The 20,881-nt window shown below is 40.9% G+C and overlaps 3 protein-coding genes across 5 annotated transcripts in view; 2 read left to right on the top strand and 1 right to left on the bottom strand.

Moving 5' to 3' along the window:
- The window catches only part of LOC143031686 (uncharacterized), a 267,646-nt gene that overhangs the window by 56,239 nt on the left and 190,526 nt on the right, over nucleotides 1-20,881 (bottom strand). The window lies entirely within an intron of this gene.
- Nucleotides 717-3,915, top strand: LOC143030755 (uncharacterized). Of its 2 annotated transcripts, none has more exons than XM_076193961.1 (2): nucleotides 717-830; nucleotides 2,610-3,914. In XM_076193961.1, the coding sequence occupies exon 2, from the start codon at nucleotides 2,735-2,737 to the stop codon at nucleotides 3,266-3,268; it is 534 nt and encodes a 177-aa protein (XP_076050076.1). In that variant the 5' UTR covers nucleotides 717-830; nucleotides 2,610-2,734; the 3' UTR covers nucleotides 3,269-3,914. The 2 variants fall into 2 exon arrangements, with proteins under 2 accessions (XP_076050076.1, XP_076050077.1); XM_076193962.1 differs by lacking the exon at nucleotides 717-830 and adding an exon at nucleotides 866-1,050 and having other exon boundaries at nucleotides 2,610-3,915.
- On the top strand, nucleotides 9,209-12,448 carry LOC143030754 (uncharacterized). The gene is made up of 2 exons (XM_076193960.1): nucleotides 9,209-9,808; nucleotides 11,206-12,448. Exon 2 carries the CDS (start codon nucleotides 11,331-11,333, stop codon nucleotides 11,862-11,864), a length of 534 nt encoding a protein of 177 aa, XP_076050075.1. The 5' UTR covers nucleotides 9,209-9,808; nucleotides 11,206-11,330; the 3' UTR covers nucleotides 11,865-12,448.

Genomic DNA, 20,881 nt, shown 5'->3' with positions numbered 1-20,881 from the left:
ATGACCTTACACACACACACACACACCCAACTCCCCGCCCACGAGAGTCAGAGTAACGACCCGAAGCGCAGCGATACCGAAATAATTTCGGCCCTGGGAAGGATTCGAACCAAGTACTACAAGCACCACCATGCTGGTAGTCCAGCGCTCTACCAACTGCGCCACCGAGTCGTGTAACTGATGTGTGTGTGTGTGTGTGTGTGTGTGTGTGTGTGTGTGTGTGTGTGTGTGTGTGTGTGTGTGTGTGTGTGTGTGTGTGTGTGTGTGTGTGTAAGTATTTATTCGCCTGACAGCTTGCAATGATGCCTTGCCATCGGACAACACTGATCAATAAGAGTTATGATTGTGTCCAAAATATTGTCATCACAGTAATGCCAGGTAGTTTGTTATTGTCAAGTATTATTGAAATGAAAGTAGATTTTTTTTTTTGGGGGGGAGTGCTAATGTTATTTCTGTTTCTTTTCAGTAGTGTGGAAATCAAAACACCAAGAGCTGTTTTTGGATATCTAAATAAATTCAAGAAAATGTATAGAAATAATTGAACATAAATTACATAAATGGAAGATCTAGACTACAAGGGAAAAATAGCATGAACAATATTTATCCAAATGATAATTTCCACGGAAAAAATAATAAAGTTTAGTCACCCCCTAAAAATTTCGTTACACTTTCTCAAACCACTCATAGATTACGTTTTCTACAGCCAGGAGTAAACACTGAAAAGCAGTTTCTGAAAAGGGTGTATTGCAAAGGGACGTACTTTCAAGACTTTGCCATCCCTGGCGAACGCTGTTTAACGCTAGAAAGTAGAGCGTAACCTGGTTTTCTAGGTAATCTTATGTGTCTTAATAGGTGATCTATAAAATCTAGTTTCCGCATGTATAGCTACCGAAGTTATTTTCTAATAGAAGTTATTTCATAATAGTAGAGAGCGCTTGCCAAGGCTGGCGAAAGGTTAAGCACGGCCCATAGTCATAGGATTGCAAAAGCTATTTGAGGTACTTGGTACATTTGTGAGGCTCAGAAGTTTCAATGAAGAAAGTCGCACAGGTAATGAAAGAAGTTACATGGTGGCATATGTTTTACATTAGAGGCAGGCTGACAAACATAGTAGCATTAAAAATAGCATTGAATGATACACTAATGATAATGATTTAGGCAAACAGCAAGATGATGTGCTTGATATAAAAAAAAATTAGTTATTGGGGTAGAGGTAATATTCCAGAATCACACAAACATGGATATTTAACGTGAAACTTTGTTGTCCAATAGCTCCTAACCAAATATAACATAACCTACCATAGCTATTCCATAGAAAAATATATCTTTCAAATGCAAGAAAGAATGAAAAGAATGTGTTTGTATGATACTGGAATAAAAGCAGGGCAGATAACAGGGGTTGTGACACTGGTAAATCCTTCTTTAAATTATAATCCCAAATTGATGGGTACATTAACGTGTCGGTTTTGACATAATTTTTTGAGAAGCCATTGGTAAGTTGTGGATGGGATAGGTATTGCCATATGTGGATTTTACAGTACCACCATACCAACAACAGTACCTATATGTTATTTATATAGCAGCAGTAATATCACAGCATGTACCAATATTGATGTATAGTTTACATTTTGTATGAAATTTCAGAATAATGTTGCACCTTGCAATTGGAACCACATCTACCCTAATGTTTTGAATTTGTGTATTCATTTTAAAAGAACCTAACTTAGTTTTTGATCTTGCATTTTTATTTACTATAAGGTTGCAAATATTAATTATTCTTGATGGCATAATGTAGGTATGGCATATTGATGCTATTACTTAAAGTTGGCATTCAAATTTATATCTCACAAATCACATATCAGTAATACTCCTTTCACTCCCAAAAAATTCACCATACATATCTCAATATTTAGTATCCTGATGACATCTGGTTTACAGTACAACTCATAGAGAAAGAGAAATAAAATTGCTTCTCACTACTTCCAAACATGATCTGTAAAGAACTCTAAAAAAGCAAGAGTATATGACGCCCATGTCATATGTAAACCTATGTAAATGAAGCAGCCCTGCTGTGGATATGCTGTGTCTTGCTGCATTGCTTCTAACCTGGGCAGTGGGCAGGAACTTGGGATGACCATTCATCCACTAGGAGCTCAGATAAGAGGGAAACAAATGGGTGGTGGATGGGGGTGGAATAGGTGCGTACCTTGGCTGGCTATCTTCTTACAAAGGAGAAGCCCTTGGCTTATAGAAAGATACATTATCCTTTAATACGAGTATTGATATAATTTTCCACTATATTGTAAGTGACATTATAGAAATGGCATTTCAATGTATTAGTTTGTGTATTCTTTCTGAAGGCAAGTTTTCTTTGCTAGTCATTATTAGGGTATGCAGTTATCCAGTTTTGCAAGAGAACTTTGGGTGAGCAAATTGTGTACAAAATATTCACACTTGTATCATTACATGTTCCCCAAATGTAAGGTCTTGGACTTATCATCACATGCAAGTAATTTTGGTGGGATTAATAAATTCCATGTAATAAGTTCTATTTCCATGTATGAAGAGTATGTGGTACTACAAATAACTTTTTATTCTTTTTCATGCAGGGTAAACTTAACCTTCAAGATTTCATTGGAAGATACCCATAGATTTCATATATCTGGCATATTACAATTCAAATAGAAGAAACTCCTGTTTAGTTTGGGTTGAATATTGGTATTTCAGATATCGCATGATGACCAAAGCAGGAGAAAAAATCTTTAAATGTGATCTGTGTGATAAAGCTTTCACACGAAAGAGGAGTGTCAGATACCATATGATAAGCCACACAGGAGAAAAGCCTTTCCAGTGTCACTTGTGTGATAAAACATTCACACAGAGGGGTAGTCTAAAAGTGCATGTGATGACCCACACAGGAGAGAAGCCATTCCCTTGTGGACTGTGTGATTTAGCTTTCCCACAAATGAATGACCTTAACAGACATGTGAGAGTCCATACCGGAGAGAAGCCTTTCAAGTGTGAACTGTGTAGTGCGTCATTCACACGAAAGGGTAATATGAAACAGCATATGATGTCCCACACGGGAGAAAAACCTTTCCAATGTGACATCTGTTGTGCATCTTTCTCAAAAAAGAGCCGTCTCCAAGAGCATATGAGGACCCACACAGGAGAGAAGCCTTTCCATTGCAAATTTTGTGATTCAGCTTTCTCACAGAAGAGTAATCTTAATGCACATGTTATGGGCAAACATAAAGAGAAATTATAATAGCGTGATTTTTGTACAGCAATATTCTTGCAAGACTATTATCAACATATTTACTATATATAAATGAGAAACATGTTCCACAGGAACTGGATGGCATAGCCTTCTCATGGAAAAATATTCTCAATAAGGTTGTGATGACCCGTTCATGAAAAAACATTAAATGTAAACTTTACTAAAGAAAAAATATATACAATTATTTCTTAGAAATTATTCAGTTTATACTATAAAGACCATTACTGTTATAGTCTGCTAAAACATTATTTGGATAACATTAGATTCATTTCTCAGTTGATTCATTATTGGGTGTAATACTAAGGCATTTTGAAATAAATTTTACAGTATTCTATGAATTATTAATTGATCTACATGCATATGTGCATCAGATTCTGCACCATGCATGATGTTAAAAGGAATGTTCTGGAAATTGTTGTTTGTCCTCCAACATCAACTCAGATCTCAGATGGTATGGTATTAAGAGCTGTTTATTTACATATATTTATTTACTTGCAAACCAAATTGACAAGGTGCATCATCTTGATAAAACACTATATCCTCTATCAATTCTAATTGGTTAAGCTCAGAAATAAATTTATTTTGCAGCACTTCTAAATAAAATCAACATTAAAAGAAGAGTGATCCTAGGATTTTCTTTTTATCCAAAGAACACCAGTCATCAACATTTAAGGTGATTTTGACAGACTCCTAAGTATTGCAGTTATGATTATTGACTTTGATATTAATGTGGAATATAACTTCATCGACAATGTTAAATCATTAGAAAATGTAAACTTGTTATTGATTTTTCCATTAAACTAATGACAAAGTTAATTCATGATGAACTTTTTATAATGAGAACTATGGCAGGCATGGGATATGGGCAATAGAAATGAGCATTTCTGTATATGAAGACCTCATAATAACTACATTTAACTATGCATCTACAGCATGTTACTTAACCCATTCAACTCCGATGACAAGATGTCTTGTCATTTGGTCAAATAAAACAAAAAATCATAAAACACCAAAATGTTTGATCAAACACCAGAAAAATATGACGTCAGTCCTCGCTTCGCTGCGAGCGAAGCGAGGACTGACGTCATATTTTTCTTGTGTTTGATCAAACATTTTGGTGTTTTATGATTTTTTGTTTTATTTGGCCAAATGACAAGAATCTTGTCATCGGAGTTTAATGGGTTAATGTGACCCCTCTGTCTCCCACTACTCCATCTGTGAACTCTGCTACAGACACCAGAACCACTTGCGAAATTCAAGGTACCAAATAACACCTGTTTCAGCAACGCCAACGAGGCTGTCAAGGCCATCGAGCTAACAAGAAGGCCAGATTCACCTTCCGTCCTGATCTACAAAAGGAAATTGTGTCGACCTCCCTCAACCGGGAGACACATGGCTATCTGAAGGACATCCAGGCTCTCGATGGAAAAGACGTCTTCATAATAAGCTTTGAGAAGAGCCCGGTCAGGCCCAGAATGGTGGGCTATCTCGTGGAATTCCCATTGGCCGTCGTGGTGGGGCAGCACCCGAGAGTTGGCGCCGCCAGGAGAAGTCTCGACTCAAAGAAGAAAACACTGAGCCACAGCATAGTTGAAATGAAGGGCACGCTTCCTGAGAAGATAAACCTGGGGATCTGGAGTAAGTTCAAACTAACCCCCATCTTCCCGGAACAGCTCCGCTGCTGCTACCAATGCCAACAATTTGGGTTCCATCATTCGCGTGGTCGCCATCAGGCCAAATGAGCCGTATGCAGCAGCACTCATTTGTCGAAGGAATGTCTCCAGCGGGACAAGTAAAAGGGTAGAAGTTGCTCACGAATGTCCCAACTGACAGAAGGAACACAAGGCTTGGGACGGTGAGTACAGTGTGCGGAGGTGGGTTCTGGTGAAGGCCACTCCGCCCCCTGCCACCAACACGCAATCAGCGCCAAGAAGCCCAGCATGGGGTCTCCAATCCCAATCCACTTATCTTCCGCAGCTTCCGATATCAGCGGAGGCATCCCGGCCGTTGCGATCCCCCTCCCCGGCTGCTGCAGTACCCCTGCAAGCACGGAGGCTGAGTGCTCCTGTTCCCTTTCAGGCCCCTCCACCGGCCCGCCGGGAATCCGCCCCTACCTCGAACTAGCCACCCCCTACCCCAGCCACTACCTGACAACCCCTCCTTCCATGACAAAGGAGGACATGTGGGAATTCATCATCACCATGGCTACTGCCATGACGAAGTGTATCGGGATGACCGACTCTGCCACGACTTGGTTCCTGTTGAAGGTTGTACAAATTTTTTACGACCCATTTACACTCCACGAGGCCATTGCCCCTCCACCTAGCGGGATGTTGCTCTCTCCCCTCCAATCCCTCGATCTCCAACTCCAGATCTCAGGCTCGCCACATTCTCGCCTGATTCGGTGAATAAAGTGATCATGATCACTGCGTTGATTTCCTTCCTTGGTCGTCCCCCGGGAAAGGCGATTGAGTGCCCGCTGAGCCATGCGAAGGGGACAGCCAACCCAAGTGACCAACAAAGTGGTATTGTCTGCATAACAGAGCAGGCGAGCATCCTTGGAGGGTGTAGATCCTCGATTTCATGCTACGAGAGAGATATCTTAGATGCTAATCGAGTTGTTGCTGTTGCGATCGAAGAGGCTGTTTGGATTATGGATTATCTAGGTAAGACCACCCGCTCGCGCGGAATCGGTTTTTGTGGGAGGGGAAGAAAGTCTGTAAGAAAATGAAAATATAGTAGCGTATAAAAGAGGGCTATTACCAGCGCGCTTTTTCGTGAGCGACCAGGGGCAATTAAGGACGATTGGTGGTCGTGGCTCGGGAGAAATGGACAGGGAACTCGGACGGCGGCGCCGACGCCGGGATTAGAATATCCAAAAGTTCAGAAAATGGTAGGAGGCGTAGTAGTAGAGAAAGGTGGTAAAACGGAAAAATCTTTAGTAGGAGGTAAACTGAAATGAGAAGATGTAGTATAAGAGAAAGTTAGAAAGGAAGCGAATTTTAGTCGAGGAAAAAGTAAGTGTAGATGTTTGTGCGTGTGTCGTGGCTATGTTCGTGAGAGGTGTTTGTATGTATCTTACGGGAAGTGAGTAGAGTTCAGTTCCCGCGTGTAGAGAGCGCGTTCCTGATTAACCCCAGGTTAAGGCATGAGCGTTTCCTGCTTTTCCCCAGGTTGGGTTTGAGAGTCGGTAGAGTCGATCCAGTGGCGGTGCGAGGGTGGGTGGGTGGGCAGGCGGGCGGGTGTTTTATTATCTTTCTCCTTCCAAGCACAACTCTGAAAGCAGAGAATTACGTGACTTGGCCTCTGTTGGCAAGAGGCCGTCTTTTAAATCCTGGTAGCGGTTCACAGTCAGGTGCGGGGTGATCTAATAGAAGTGTTCAAGTGGATCAAAGGCTATAACAAGAGTGATGCAAACAAGGTCATCATAATAAAACGACAGGGCAGGACTCGCAGTAATGGGTATAAACTGGACAAATTTAGATTTAAGAAGGAAATAGGCAAGAATTAGTTTACTAATAGGGTGGTCGATGAATGGAATAAACTTAATAACCATGTAGTAAGCGCTGAAACTATCAGTTGTTTTAAAAAACGATTAGACACCTTTATGGATGGGGATGACAGGTGGTGATGGATACGGAGCTGGCTAGTGTAGGCCTTATGGTCTCTTGCAGTCTCCTTTATCCTTATGTTCATATGTCCCGGTTTCTGACTAGTCTTCTGATTGGCCGCCTTACCTTTGGCTATGGACCAATTGCGAGCCCTTGTGAGTGCGCGTGCTTCCGTTCGCGTTGGTGACGTCATCAGACCCGGTTCGGTCTGCATGGGTGACGGTTGTCTCAGACGCGATTGGTATTGGTGGATGAAGTACCACCACTACATTAATATTGTTTCTGTTTCTTTTCAGTAATGTGAAAAAATCAGAGTCTTAGAATAAAGACCAAAACACCAAAAGCTCTTTTTGGATATCTAAATAAATCAAAGAAAATATATAGAAATTACTGAACTTACATACATACATATACCAAGGCTTTTTCCCCCTTCCAAGGGAGGTAGCCAAAAAGGGGAAGGCATAAAAACACTCCCACCCATTTCATCCCTAAAAACACTCCACACCCCTCCCACCCTTCCTCTCATCTGAGCACCTCCTGGATGACGGGTCATCCCTGCACCCTGCCCACCGCCCTGGGTCAGAAGCAGTGTCGCAAGACACAGTACATCCACAGCAAGGCCGCTTCATTTAATCGGCGACCCCCCCTCTCCGTCCCCCTTTGCATATAAGGCGAGGACGGGGAGAAATCCCTTCGGGCTGCGTCAAAATTTACTCACACATACTACCCCCCCTCCTCATGCAGTCACAACATCATCCATATACAACCATTCTCCACTCACCTCTGTCTTCCGTCCTCTCCCTTCCTTCCTCAACAGACATTCCCCTCTTCCCCAAAGCCCCCTTCACCCCATCCATCCACCTCATCCTAGGACGTCCCCTCATGTTCACTCCCTCCACATCTGCCTTCCATACCTCTTTTACTAGTCTTTCTTCACTCATTCTTTCCATGTGTCCAAACCATCCTAATATTCTTTCATCAACCCTATCTCCCAAATCCTTTTTCACCCCTGTTCTCCTCCTCACCTCCTCATTTCTCACTCTATCCAGCCTAGTAACCCCCACCATACTTCTCAGACACCTCATCTCAAACACATTCAAACTCCTTCTCTCTTCTTCCCTTATGTTCCACGTTTCTGCCCCATACAGTGCTGTTGGCACAATCACTCCTTCATACAGTCTCCTCTTTGCATCCATTCCCAAATGTCTATTCCTCATTACACTCTTTAAACCACCAAGGCATTTACTCGCTTCTCTCAATCTACATTCTACCTCCACCTTCACTCCATCTTTTCCTGCTACACTTGCACCCAAGTATCTAAAACTATCCACTTCCTCCAGTCGCTCTCCCTTAATGTTCACTTCCAGTCTACTGCCACTTTCACCCCTTGTACATCTCATCACCTTATTTTTACCCACATTTATCTTTAGCTTTCTTCTATCACATACTCTCCCAAACTCTGCCACCAGCTTCCTCAATCCCTCCTCTGACCCTGCCACAAGCGCAGTGTCGTCCGCAAACAACAGCTGGCTCACCTCCCACTTTTCTCCATTTTCTTTAACCATCTCCAATCCCTGACTCACTACCCTAGCATTCACCTCTCGCACCACCCCATCCATGTATAAGTTGAACAGCCACGGCGACATAATGCATCCTTGACGAAGTCCCACTGAACTTATGTGACATAAATAGAAGATCTAGACTACAAAGAAAAATAGCATGAATAATAATCATCCAAATGATAATTTCCATGATAAGAATACTAAAGAAGTTTGGTCACCCCCTTGAAAAATTCATGTTAAACTTTCTCAAACCACTCATAGATTACGTTTTCTATAGCCAGGAATACATACATATACCAAAGGCTTTTTCCCCCTACACCCATTCCATTTCCTATATATTCCACTCCCCTCCACCCTCCTCCCTCCTTATCTTGGCACCTCATGGATGACGGGTCATCACTGCACCCTGTCCACTGCCCTGGGTCAGAAGCAGTGTCGCAAGACACAGCACATCCACAGCAAGGCCGCTTCATAAATTCGGTTACCCCCCCCCCCTCTCCGTCCCCCCATGCAGCAAAGGACAAGACGGGGAGAAATTCCTTCGGGCTGGTTCAATTTTTTTCTCATACATACTTCCTCAACCCCATCCCCTAGTATAAAAGTGTCATAATTTCTCTATGAACAGAGTTTTCCTCTATCATAGACAAAATGATATATGGCTCTGGTCTGTAGGGGCGCCCCATATAGACCCTAAAGGAGGGGTGGGGAACCTTTTTGTGCATGAAGGCCACCTTACAATTCATCGTCCTACATAGAGGCCGCATTGAACAAATTATTATATTTTTTCTTCAATTATTTTATCCCTTTTTTAGGGAGTGACATCACTGAACACGGTTAACTTTGCTTTCGTCTATGTGTGTGGTGTATATTATAAGTTTCAGGTGTATAATGATTTCAGACTAAAAAAAATATTCAAGGTCTTTAAAAAAAAAATAATAATATGTATATCAAAGGCCGCACTTGATGGCCCGGAAGGCCGCAGGTTCCCCACCTCTGCCCTAAAGTATCAACTGCATGTATAGCCAGGAATAAACACTGAAAAAGTTCCTGAAAGGGGTACATGTGTCGTACTAAAACTTTGCCATCCTTGGCGAACGCTGTTTACTACTAGATAGTAGAGCTTGACCTGTTTTATAGGTAACCTTATGTCTTAATAGGTGATCTATAAAATCTAGTTTCCGCAAGTATAGCTACCGAAGTTATTTTTTAATAGAAATTATTTCATAATAGTAGAGAGCGCTTGCCAAGGCTGGCGAAAGGTTAAGCACGGCCCATAGTCATAGAATTGCAAAAGATATTTGAAGTACTTGGTACATTTGTGGGTCTCAGAAGTTTCACTGAAGAAAGTCGCACAGGTAATGAAAGAAGTTACATGGTGGCATATGTTTTACATCAGAGGCAGGCTGACATAACCGTAGTAGCGTTAAAAATAGCATTGAACGATACACTAATGATAATGGTTTAGGCAAATAGCAAGATGATGTGCTTGATATAAAAAAAAACATCGTAGCTGCTGGGGCAGAGGTAATATTCCAGAATCACACAAGCACGGATATTTAATGTGAAACTTTGTTGTCCAATAGCTCCTAACCAAATATAACCTAACCTACCATAACCATTCCATAGGAAAATATAACAAATACAAGAAAGAAGTGAAGAATGTGTTTGTGTGATATTGGAATAGAAGCAGGGCAGATAGCAGAGGCTGGGACACTGGTAAATCCTTCCTTTAAATTATGATTCCAAATTGTTGGTTACATTAACATGTCAATTTCTACATAATTTCTTGAGAACCCATTTGTAAGGAGATGATGGGATAGGTATTGCCGTATGTAGATTTTTCAGTGCCACCATACGAACAACAGTACCGATATGATATTTATATAGCAGCAGTAATATTACAATATGTACCAGTATTGATGTATAATTTACATTTTGTATGAAATTTCCAGAATAATGCTCTATCTTGCAACTGGAACCCACTACCCTAATGTCTTGAACTAGTTTATTCATGTTAACATAACCTAACTTCGTCTTTCATCTTGCATTTTTATTTACTATAAAGTTGCAAATATTAAATATTCTTGATGGGATAATGTGGGCATACTGAATGGCATAGGTCGGTGTTCTCGCAATAATTTATCACGATATTGCCCACCTATACCCATGTGATATGTAAACCTATGTAAATAAAGCAGCCCTGCTGTGGATGTGCTGTATTTTGCTGCATTGCTTCTAACCTGGGCAGTGGAAAGGAACCTGAGATGAGCATTCATCCACTAGAAGCTAAGATAAGAGGGAAACAAATGGGTAGTGGACGAGAGTGGAAAGGGTGCGTACCTTGGCTGGCTGTCTCCCTTACATGAGAAAGAGGGCCATGGTTTGTAGATAGATACATTATCCTTTAATATTTATATAATTTTTCACTATATTGTGTGTGATTTTATAATAATAGCATTTCAATGTATCATTTTGTGTATTCTTAGAATATATTAATTTGAAGGCAAGTTTTCTTTTCAAATTATTACTAGGATGTGCAGATATCCAGTTTTGCAAGAGAACTTTGGGTGACCAAAATGTGTGCAAAATATTCGTGCGTTTATTATTACATGTTTTCCAAATGTAAGGCTTTACATTTATCATCACATACAAGTAATTTTAGTGGGATTAGTAAATTCCATTTAATAACTTCTATTTCCATGTATGAAGAGGATGTGGTACTACAAATAACTTTTTATTCTTTTTCATGCAGGGTAAACTTAACCTTCAAGATTTCATTGGAAGATACCCATAGGTTTCATATATCTGGCATATAACAATGCAAATAGAAGAAACTCCTGTTTAGTTTTGGTTGAATATTGGTATTTCAGATATCATATGATGACCAAAGCAGGAGAAAAAATCTTTAAGTGTGATCTGTGTGATAAAGCTTTCACACGAAAGACGGGCCTCAAAAGGCATATGATAAGCCACACTGGAGAAAAGCCTTTCCAATGTGACCTGTGTGATAGAACTTTCACACAAAAGGGTAGTCTAAAAGTGCATGTGATGACCCACACAGGAGAGAAGCCATTCCCTTGTGGACTGTGTGATTTAGCTTTCCCACAAATGAATGACCTTAATAGACATGTGAGGGTCCACACCGGAGAGAAGCCTTTCAAGTGTGAACTGTGTAGTGCGTCATTCACACGAAAGGGTAATATGAAACAGCATATGATGTCCCACACGGGAGAAAAACCTTTCCAATGTGACATCTGTTGTGCATCTTTCTCAAAAAAGAGTCGTGTCCAAGAGCATATGAGGACCCACACAGGAGAAAAGCCTTTCCCTTGTAACTTTTGTGATTCAGCTTTCACACGGAATAGTATCCTCAATGCACATGTTAAGGACAAACATAAAGAGAAATTATGATAGTGTGATTTTTTTTTGTATAGCAATATTCTTGCAAGAATAGTGTCAACAGATACACAAATGAGAAACATCTTCCACAGCAACTGCATGGCATAGCCTTCTCATGAAGAATATTCTCAATAAGGATGTAATGACCCATTCGTGAAAAAACATTTTATTTGAACTTTACTAAAATATATATATATATATATATATGTATACAGTAATTTCTGTCTTAGAAATTATTCAGTTTATACTATAAAGACCATTGCTGTTATAATCTGCTAAAACACTAATAGCACAACATTAGATTCATTTCTCAGCTGATTCATTAATGGGTGTAATGTTAAGGCATTTTGAAATAAATTTTACAGATTTTCTATGAGTCATTAATTGGTCTACATGCCCCTGTGCATCACATTCTGCACCATGCATGATGTTAAAAGGAATGTTCTGGAAATTGTTGTTTGTCCTCCAACATGAACTCAGATCTCAGATGGCCTTGTATTATGAGCCACACAGCCTACATTACAAGTCTAATAGGCAGAGCTGTTTATTTACATATATATACTTGCAAATCAAATTGACAAGGTGCACCATCTTGATGAAACACTATATCCTCTATCAGTTCTAGTTGGTTAAGCTTAGTTATAAAGTTATTTTGCAGCATTTCTCAATAGCAATCACCATTAAAAGAAGAATGATCCTAGGATTTTATTTTTTCACAAAGAATACTAGTCATCAACAACATTTAAGATGATTTTGACAGATTCCTAAATATTGCAGTTATGATTATTGACCAAGACAATGTGGAATATTACTTCATCAAATATGTCAAGTTATTAGAAAATGTAATCTTGGTATTGATTTTTCCATTCAACTAATGACAAAGTTTAGTCATGAGGAACTGTTCATAATTAGAACGATGGCAGGTATGGGATATAGGCAATAGAAAGTAACATTTCTGTATATGAAGAACTACTAATAACTATATTCAACCATGCATGTACAGCATGTTACCTAACAATTATGAAAACAAAAACATCCTACAAAAAACACAATGTTTAACAATAATAACTGGCTGCAGTAGAACTACACCCACACACTCACTCAGAAACCAAAATCTGTCCTAAAGAACAACTCAAGAATGATAGGCACACATTTCTGTGTGCTTTTTTATATGTGACTGTATATCATTTTTAATTATCATACATAAATTCCAGTTCCAGCATTTATAGTGTTAGTGACTTATATTTAAAGAATGTTTGTAGGACTGGTGTGATGTGTTTGTGGTGGCTGCGGCAAGTGTTTGTGTGCCTCTCATGTTGAGGTGGTCCTTGACTTTGAGGACTTTTGTTTCATGGTGTAAATGGTCTGTAGGTGTTGTATTTGTGCAGCCTGTAATTGTTTTTAGGGCTTTGTTTTGTATGATTTGAAGGGTGTTGTGGTGTGTCTCACTGAGATTAAGAGCCCATGCAGGACTCGCATAATTCATCACTGAGCGTATGCATTGTTTGTATATTGTTGTATTAGTTTCTTTGTTTTGTCCAAATGTTGTTCCAGTGATTGACTTAAGTGCGTTAAGTCTAGGTGTGCATTTGTTTTTTATGTTTGTGATGTGTTGTTTGAAAGACATGGATGTATCGTATGTTACACCAAGAATTTTCGGTGTGTTTGTGTGTTGTTGATGTAGAGATGAGGTATGTATTTGTTTTCTTTTGTCCAGTTGGTGAGAAGTGTTGCTGTAGATTTGGTTGGAGCTATTTTGAGTCTGTGATGAACCATGTGTTGAGTGTATCAAGATATGGCTGGATTATTTCTGCAGTTTTGTCTGTGTTACAATGTATGCATGTGATTGTTATGTCGTCTGCGTAGGAAGCAATTTGTATTTCTGAGGTGTCTGGTGTGGGTAAGTCATGCATGTATAGATTAAAGAGCGTGGGGGATAGAACAGAGCCCTGTGGTACTCCATTCTTAATGTTTCTGATGTGCGATGATTGGCCATTATATGACACGTAAGCATTCCTACCTACCAGAGAATTGGCCAGCCATCTTTTGGTGTTATTGTACATGTCTGTGTTATATATTCTATTTGTTAAGTTGTGGCGGGGGATAGCATCAAAAGTTTTACATGTCTAATGTTACAAGAAGTGTTCTGTGGTGGGGCCTATCTGAATTGATGCCATCTAAAATTCTTTGTGTGAGGTTTATCAGAAGAGTGTTTGTGGAGTGTAGTGGCCTAAAACTGTGTTGTGAGTCAGCAAGGGGAATATATGGTGTGACAAGTTGAAGTATTAGGCGTTCAATGACTTTAGAGGGGGTGCAGAGAAGTGTGATTGGGCGGTGCGATGTTGGGATTGTTGGGTCTTTCTTCGGTTTTGGAATGGTGATTATTTGACCATGCTTCCAGATGTCGGGTATAGTGTTGTGTGAATAGCTGTAGTTTGCAATGTTTGTGAGTGCGTGTATACCTTGTGGTCCAATGTGTTTTAGGTGGATGTTACTTATGTTATCTTGGCCACAGGCAGATGAGTGCTTGAGATTATGTATCATGTGTTTTGTCTGACTGTCTATGAAGGGTGTATAGTCTGAGTCTGTTGAAATGCCAGCATGTCAAAAGACTAGTCATATATCCTGCCACCATGGGGCATTATGAAAGTGCTTCCAACCAACAAAATACTTGCAATGAAAATATATATGTTCCAAATCTGGTGTTTGTAAAAAAAAAAGTGCACTAACATTTTGCTTATCTACTAGAGTACTTGGTCTACACCTCAGAACACCTAAGTCATCATCTACTTTCAATCAGTTTATGTACATATGTATGTATGTATATATATATATATATATATATATATATATATATATATATATATATATGCATAAACACACATACACACAAACAGAATATCAAAAGATTACAAAATTGGTGAAGAAAAGGTGAAAAAAGTAAACTCGGAGAAATATCTTGGAGCGATGATTGGCAAGGACATGACACCAGATAAGCATATTAACAAAATATTTGGAGAAACCTACAATTTATTGAGATCAAAGTGGCGTTTGCCTATTTGGACGAAGAAATGATAAAGAAAATCCTAACTACACTAATAAGACCAAAACTTGAGTGCACAACAGCACTCTGGACACCCAGTACCAAAAAGAACAATAAAAAACTAGAAAGGTTACAAAGAGCAACAACCAAACTAGCACCAACTCTTTCAGAACTAACACATGAGCAAAGACTGTCCAAATTAGAACTACCAACTTTGGAACAGAGAAGAGAAAGAGGTGACCTGCTGATTATCTACAGAATAATGAAAGGAATAGAAGTTTTAGATAGGGATGACTTGTTAATATGGGACAATGGTAAAACGAGAGGACATGAAAAGAAACTAAAAAAAAAAAAAAGTTACAGAAGAAATTTAAAAAGGAACAGCTTCTCACACAAAGTGATAGATACATCAAATTAATTAGACAACGAAACAGTGTGTGCAAACATTATACAATATTTTAAGAAAAAACTTGATGCTGAGAGATACAAAGATGGGTCACCACGAGCATAGCTCCCTTCCCGTATAATACAAGGTAAAAAACACACACACACATATGTATATATATATATATAATATATATATATATATATGTGTGTGTGTGTGTGTATTTACCTACTTGTATTTACCTAGCTGAATTAGATGGGGAGCTATGCTCGTAGTGACCTGTCTTTGTATCTTTCAGCATCTAGTCTGTTCTTAAATTCTTGTATGGTTTTTGCACACACTATTGCCTCATCCAATTTGTTTGTGATTGCGCCATCTCACTTGATGGCGCAATTGGTTAAGTCACTATCGCTTGTCACGTGCTAGCACTAGGTTTGAGTCCTTGGCTGTACCACATTTCAATTTCTGCACATTGGCCTCCCTAAGTCTCTCGATGTTGATGGCTTAGAATTAAAGTGAATTTTGGTTGATAAAATGTATATTTGTTCACTGGAATCCATTCAGTGATGTGTATATATATATATATATATATATATATATATATATATATTATATATATATACATATATTATATATATATATTATATATATATATATATATATATATACACTGTGTGTATCATTAATAATTGCAACTTACTCATAAATGGGAATCATAAAATATGAGATTAGGTTAGGTAGAAAAAAAAGTAGGAGGCAGAGCAAATTGTACTAGTGTTCAACAATCCTCAAATACTGTGCCTTATACATGATACCTACATGCCCTATCCCAACACATGGTCGACAGGTCGACATCTTGGCCAACAAAATTAGGAAATTAGCAGGACTCTCGAGATTGAAAGGCAAAGGTTTGGAATAATTAGAATGGTGTTTATGAATGGCTTTCCAGATCACGTATCCGCTGGGCTACAGGACGTAGATAATGCCATGTCTGCGAGCATGGATGTGTTGGTAGTCCGTGCTAGACTTCTCACAAGGACACAGAAGGGTAAGACGTTAGCTGCCATGGCAACGGAGATACCAAGGATCGAGATGCCACTACGATGACTCGCCTGGGAAGAGGGGAGACCCGCTGGATCAGAGTCCACCTGCCGATAGAAAAGGGAAAACATGGGACTCCAGAGGTGACCACAGCGGATGTAGGGGGGCCACCTATGATGCGTTGTTATCCGTGAGGCGCCCTGGTCATATCGCGAGGGATTGTGCAGAGACGAAGCCTGTCTGATACGAACCATTACATATCGCTTGACAATGCGAGCAAGGAAACGGACAAGGGGCGGCTGCTGTACAAGCTGCCGCCCTATCAATATTAGGGCACTCCCCAATTGTAAATGTCTGGCTGAAAGGAAGATGTGTAAGAGCACTAGTAGACTCCGGCTGTTCAACCACGATTGTAACGGCCGATCTGATTAAAAAATTCAGACAGGGAGATATGACCCTGATGGCAGTTGAAGGGAGACAAAGTGTGAAGGTGACCAAGAAGTTGATATGACGGTGGAGGGCATTCCGATATGACTATGAGTGCTTGTTATTAGAACGGTCATAGAGGGAATTAAAGTGGTGCTGGGAATGGATGCAATTACACAGCTCGGAGAAGTCACGTTTTCTCGCCGGACAAGTGAGAGTTGGAGCGATACGTGACTCCAGTACGGAATGGAGGCGGAGGAGCCGTCAGAGGTCGGAAATAGACGTAGGAATGACAATGAGGGCCATGGAGGGCAGTTTCGCCACGAAGCTCGACCTTGACGACAAGGGGGTACCTTTTACAATCGAGAACGAAGACTTCCTGGCGAATTTTGATGGCCACAGGTGGGAGGTAGAGTGGTACCTCAAAGAAAGCTCACCTATATTGAAGAACAAAGTCGTCTGCTATGAACAGACTCTCGGAAAGGAGGTGAGAGATGACAACATCGAACTACAGCGTTGGGTTGATGATGGAATTTTGAGTCCTTGGGAGGAGCCGGTGGAGGATGGAATCTTGCCTCTGATGGCAGTGGTGCAAGAACAAAGTACGACCGGCATTGGGTTTCCGAGAGCTGAACCAGTTCGTAAGGTGTCACACTGGCGATGATTTTGTAGACATATTTAACGAGACAATGGAAATGAGAGGTGCGCCCACGATTGTAGATCTATGGGTGGATTGCCTGCAAACCAACTAACAAAATGTAAAGGTAAAATATATTGTTTGACCAGACTGGGATTCGAGCTGTGCTCAGTTCCGAGGATAATGACGAGGACCCTGAAGAAGACTGAAGTGATGAAGAAGGGCACGGATTCCTACCTCGATGACATATTGGTGGATGGTACTGTTTTGCCGGCGTCGGACGTAATGGAACACTTAGCTCGGTTTGGATTTTGGTCTCAAAGGAACCGGAACCGATGGAAGGAGGAACGGTGTTGAAACTGCGACTAGAGAGGGACGGGAGCGGAAACCTGATGTTCAAGGGAGGCAACGAGATCCCGAACTAACGGACGAGATGAGCAGACGATAGCTCTTCTCACTGTGTGGCAAATTGTTTGGTCGCTACCCGATCGGAGGTTAATTCCGTGTGGCGTGCAGTTACATTAAGAGCCGGTTATATTAAGAGATAAGGTTGATGAGGACACGCTTACGATGATACATAACGTCGTACGATGGGTGAAGCGCGATGACCCACTGAGAGGACAGTGGAGTGTACCATAACAGAGCATAGGTGTAATATGGTGTAATGCTAGCAACCGGCGTAGTCCTGGAGATAGGAGGTGTGGTAGTCGAAGATGATACATGACAGCGCAAAGGATGACTACCATCACATTAACGTACTCGGAGTTGGATACGGTTGTAAAAGGAGTCAATTTGGCGCTGAAATGGGGACTACGTGAGATCGAAATCAGGACAGACTCAGCCACGGTGGCGGGATGGATGAACTCAATGCTGCCTCAGTACAGGTAGGGGAGGAGGTATGGGTGAATCCAAGAGATGGTAAGTGCACGTCACAGTGGACGAGGGGTATTGTAACAGAGATAAATTTGCGGAACATCATATCTGTCGAGGGAGTGCCGTGACATATCCTGGATCTCCGTCGTGTGGTGGATGGCGGAAAACAAAAACAAAAAACGATGAAGATAATTCCGACGCGGTAGTGAATGGGGGAGCGGCGCCTCGGCGACCGTAGCGTAACAGACGTCCTCCGTAAAGGCTGCAGGACTACGAAGTAGGAAATGGAAGAGACAAAGAATCGGTTGATCTCGAGATCAAGGGGTGGGGGTTGCTTGGTATGGATGTGGTTAATGTGGTGCGGGTATGGGTGTCCAGTTGCACCCCCGGCACGGGGTCAAAGGTCACTCTGTAGAGAGGAGATGAACGGGCGTTGGCTGATGCGTATGGGCAAGTGTGTAAATGGAGCGAACGATGAGAAGATGATAATGAGAAAAGCAGAGTGCAAGAAAAACACAGATAATAATTAGGTAGGGTAGGATTGATAGGCGATGCGGGGGAAAGAGAAACTAGCGAGAATAGTTTTTGTTAGCGAAGACGAAGAAGCAGGAACACACACACACACACACACACACACACACACACACACACACACACACACACACACACACACACACACACACACACACAAACACACACACACAAACTAGATGTTGCGAGATACTAAGACGGGCTACCACGAGCATAGCTCCCCTTCCGTATACTACAACTAGGGAGACACACGACCCGACCCGTGGTGCAGTGGTACATTTCCTGGCTGCCACTACGGAGGTCCGGGTTCGAATCCCGCCCAGGGCTGAAATAATTTCAGCATCGCTGCGCTGCGGGTCGTTACTCCAACTCTCGTGGGCGAGGAGTTGGTGTGTGTGCGTGTAAGGTCACAGCATTAACCATAGATCGGTCATATATGAGCTATGAGCTCTCATCCCGGAGGTCAATAACTCGATCACAAGTCCAACACGTGATCCAAGACCATGGTGAATCACACACACACACACACACACACACACACACACACACACACACACACACACACACACACACACGGCCCGGTGGCGGATTGGTAAAGCACTGGCCTCACAAGCCGGAGAACCGGGGTTCGATTCCCCGGCCGGGCGGAGACAAGTTGGGTTTGTCTCCTTTCACGTGTAGCCCCTGTTCACCTAACAGCGAGTAGGTACGGGACGTTAGTCAAGGAGTTGTGACCTTGCTGTCCCGGTGTGTGGAGTGTGAGTGGTCTCAGACCTACCCAGAGATCTGCTAATAATGAGCTCTGAGCTCACTGCCGTAGGGTGGTGTCTGGCTGTCTCGAAAAGAGGCTGCAGCAGATCCGAGGTGAATACACACACACACACACACACACACACACACACACACACACACACACACACACACACACACACACACATGTTTGTCATATACATAAATGACATGGATGAAGGAGTAGAGTGTTATATGAAATTCTTTGCGGACGAAGAAAAAATACTGAAGAAAGTAAGAATGGAGGAGGATTGCAAGTCATTACAACTAGACTTGGATAAGATCTGGAAATGGACTCAAAAGTGGGAAGTGAAATTCAATATCAAGAAATGTAGTATAATGGAATTTGGAAAAAGTAAAAACAGAATATCGAGAGATAATAAAATTGGTGAAGAAGAGGTCAAAAAAGTCAACTCGGAAAAAGAACTTGGAGCGATGATCAGCAAAGACATGACACCGGACAAACATATAAAATAGTCGGAGAAACCTACAATTTATTGAGGTCAATGAAAGTGGCATTTGTCTACTTGGACGAGGAAATTATAAAAAAAAAAATAATAATAATAACTACACTATTAAGACCAAAACTCGAGTACGCAGCAACACTATGGACACCCAGTACCAAAAAGAATAATGATAAAAAAAAATAAAATACAAAGAGCAACAACAAAACTGGCACCAACTCTTTCCAAAATGACATACGAACAAAGACTGTCCAAATTAGAATGACCAACTCTGGAACAAAGAAGGGAAAGAGGAGATCTACTAACTATAGGATTATGAAAGGAATGGAAATCTTAGATAAGAATAATTTATTGAAATGGGACAATGGAAAAAAGAGGACACGAAAAGAAACTCAAAAAAGATAATTACAGAAGAGATCTTAAAGAAATAGCTTCCCACACAGAGTGATAGATACCTGGAACAAATTAGACAAAGAAACAGTGTGTGCAAACACTATTCAAGATTTTAAGAAAAAACTTGATGCTGAAAGATACAAAGACGGGTCACCACGAGCATAGCTCCTTTCCCGTATAATACAACTAGGTAAATACAACTAGGTGGGCGGGGAGTTGGTGTGTGTGTACGTGTAAGGTCACAGCATTACCTATAGATCGGTCATACGAGCTCTGATCTCTGTTCCTGTCGATCACGAGTCCAACACGTGATCCAAAGACCATGGTGAAACACACACACACACACACACACACACACACACACACACACACACACACACACACACATATATATATATATATATATATATATATATATATATATATAAAATATATAAAATATATATA

This window comes from Oratosquilla oratoria, chromosome 12 (genome assembly GCF_046742065.1).
Source record: "Oratosquilla oratoria isolate Oo_2021 chromosome 12, ASM4674206v1, whole genome shotgun sequence".
Classification (NCBI taxonomy): domain Eukaryota; kingdom Metazoa; phylum Arthropoda; class Malacostraca; order Stomatopoda; family Squillidae; genus Oratosquilla; species Oratosquilla oratoria.
This window is presented reverse-complemented; position numbering and strand designations above follow the sequence as displayed.

What these genes read in the sequence shown, in the direction of transcription:
- LOC143030755 (XM_076193962.1), top strand. Translation starts at nt 2,735, where the DNA reads ATGATGACCAAAGCAGGAGAAAAAATCTTTAAATGTGATCTGTGTGAT.
- LOC143030754 (XM_076193960.1), top strand. Translation starts at nt 11,331, where the DNA reads ATGATGACCAAAGCAGGAGAAAAAATCTTTAAGTGTGATCTGTGTGAT.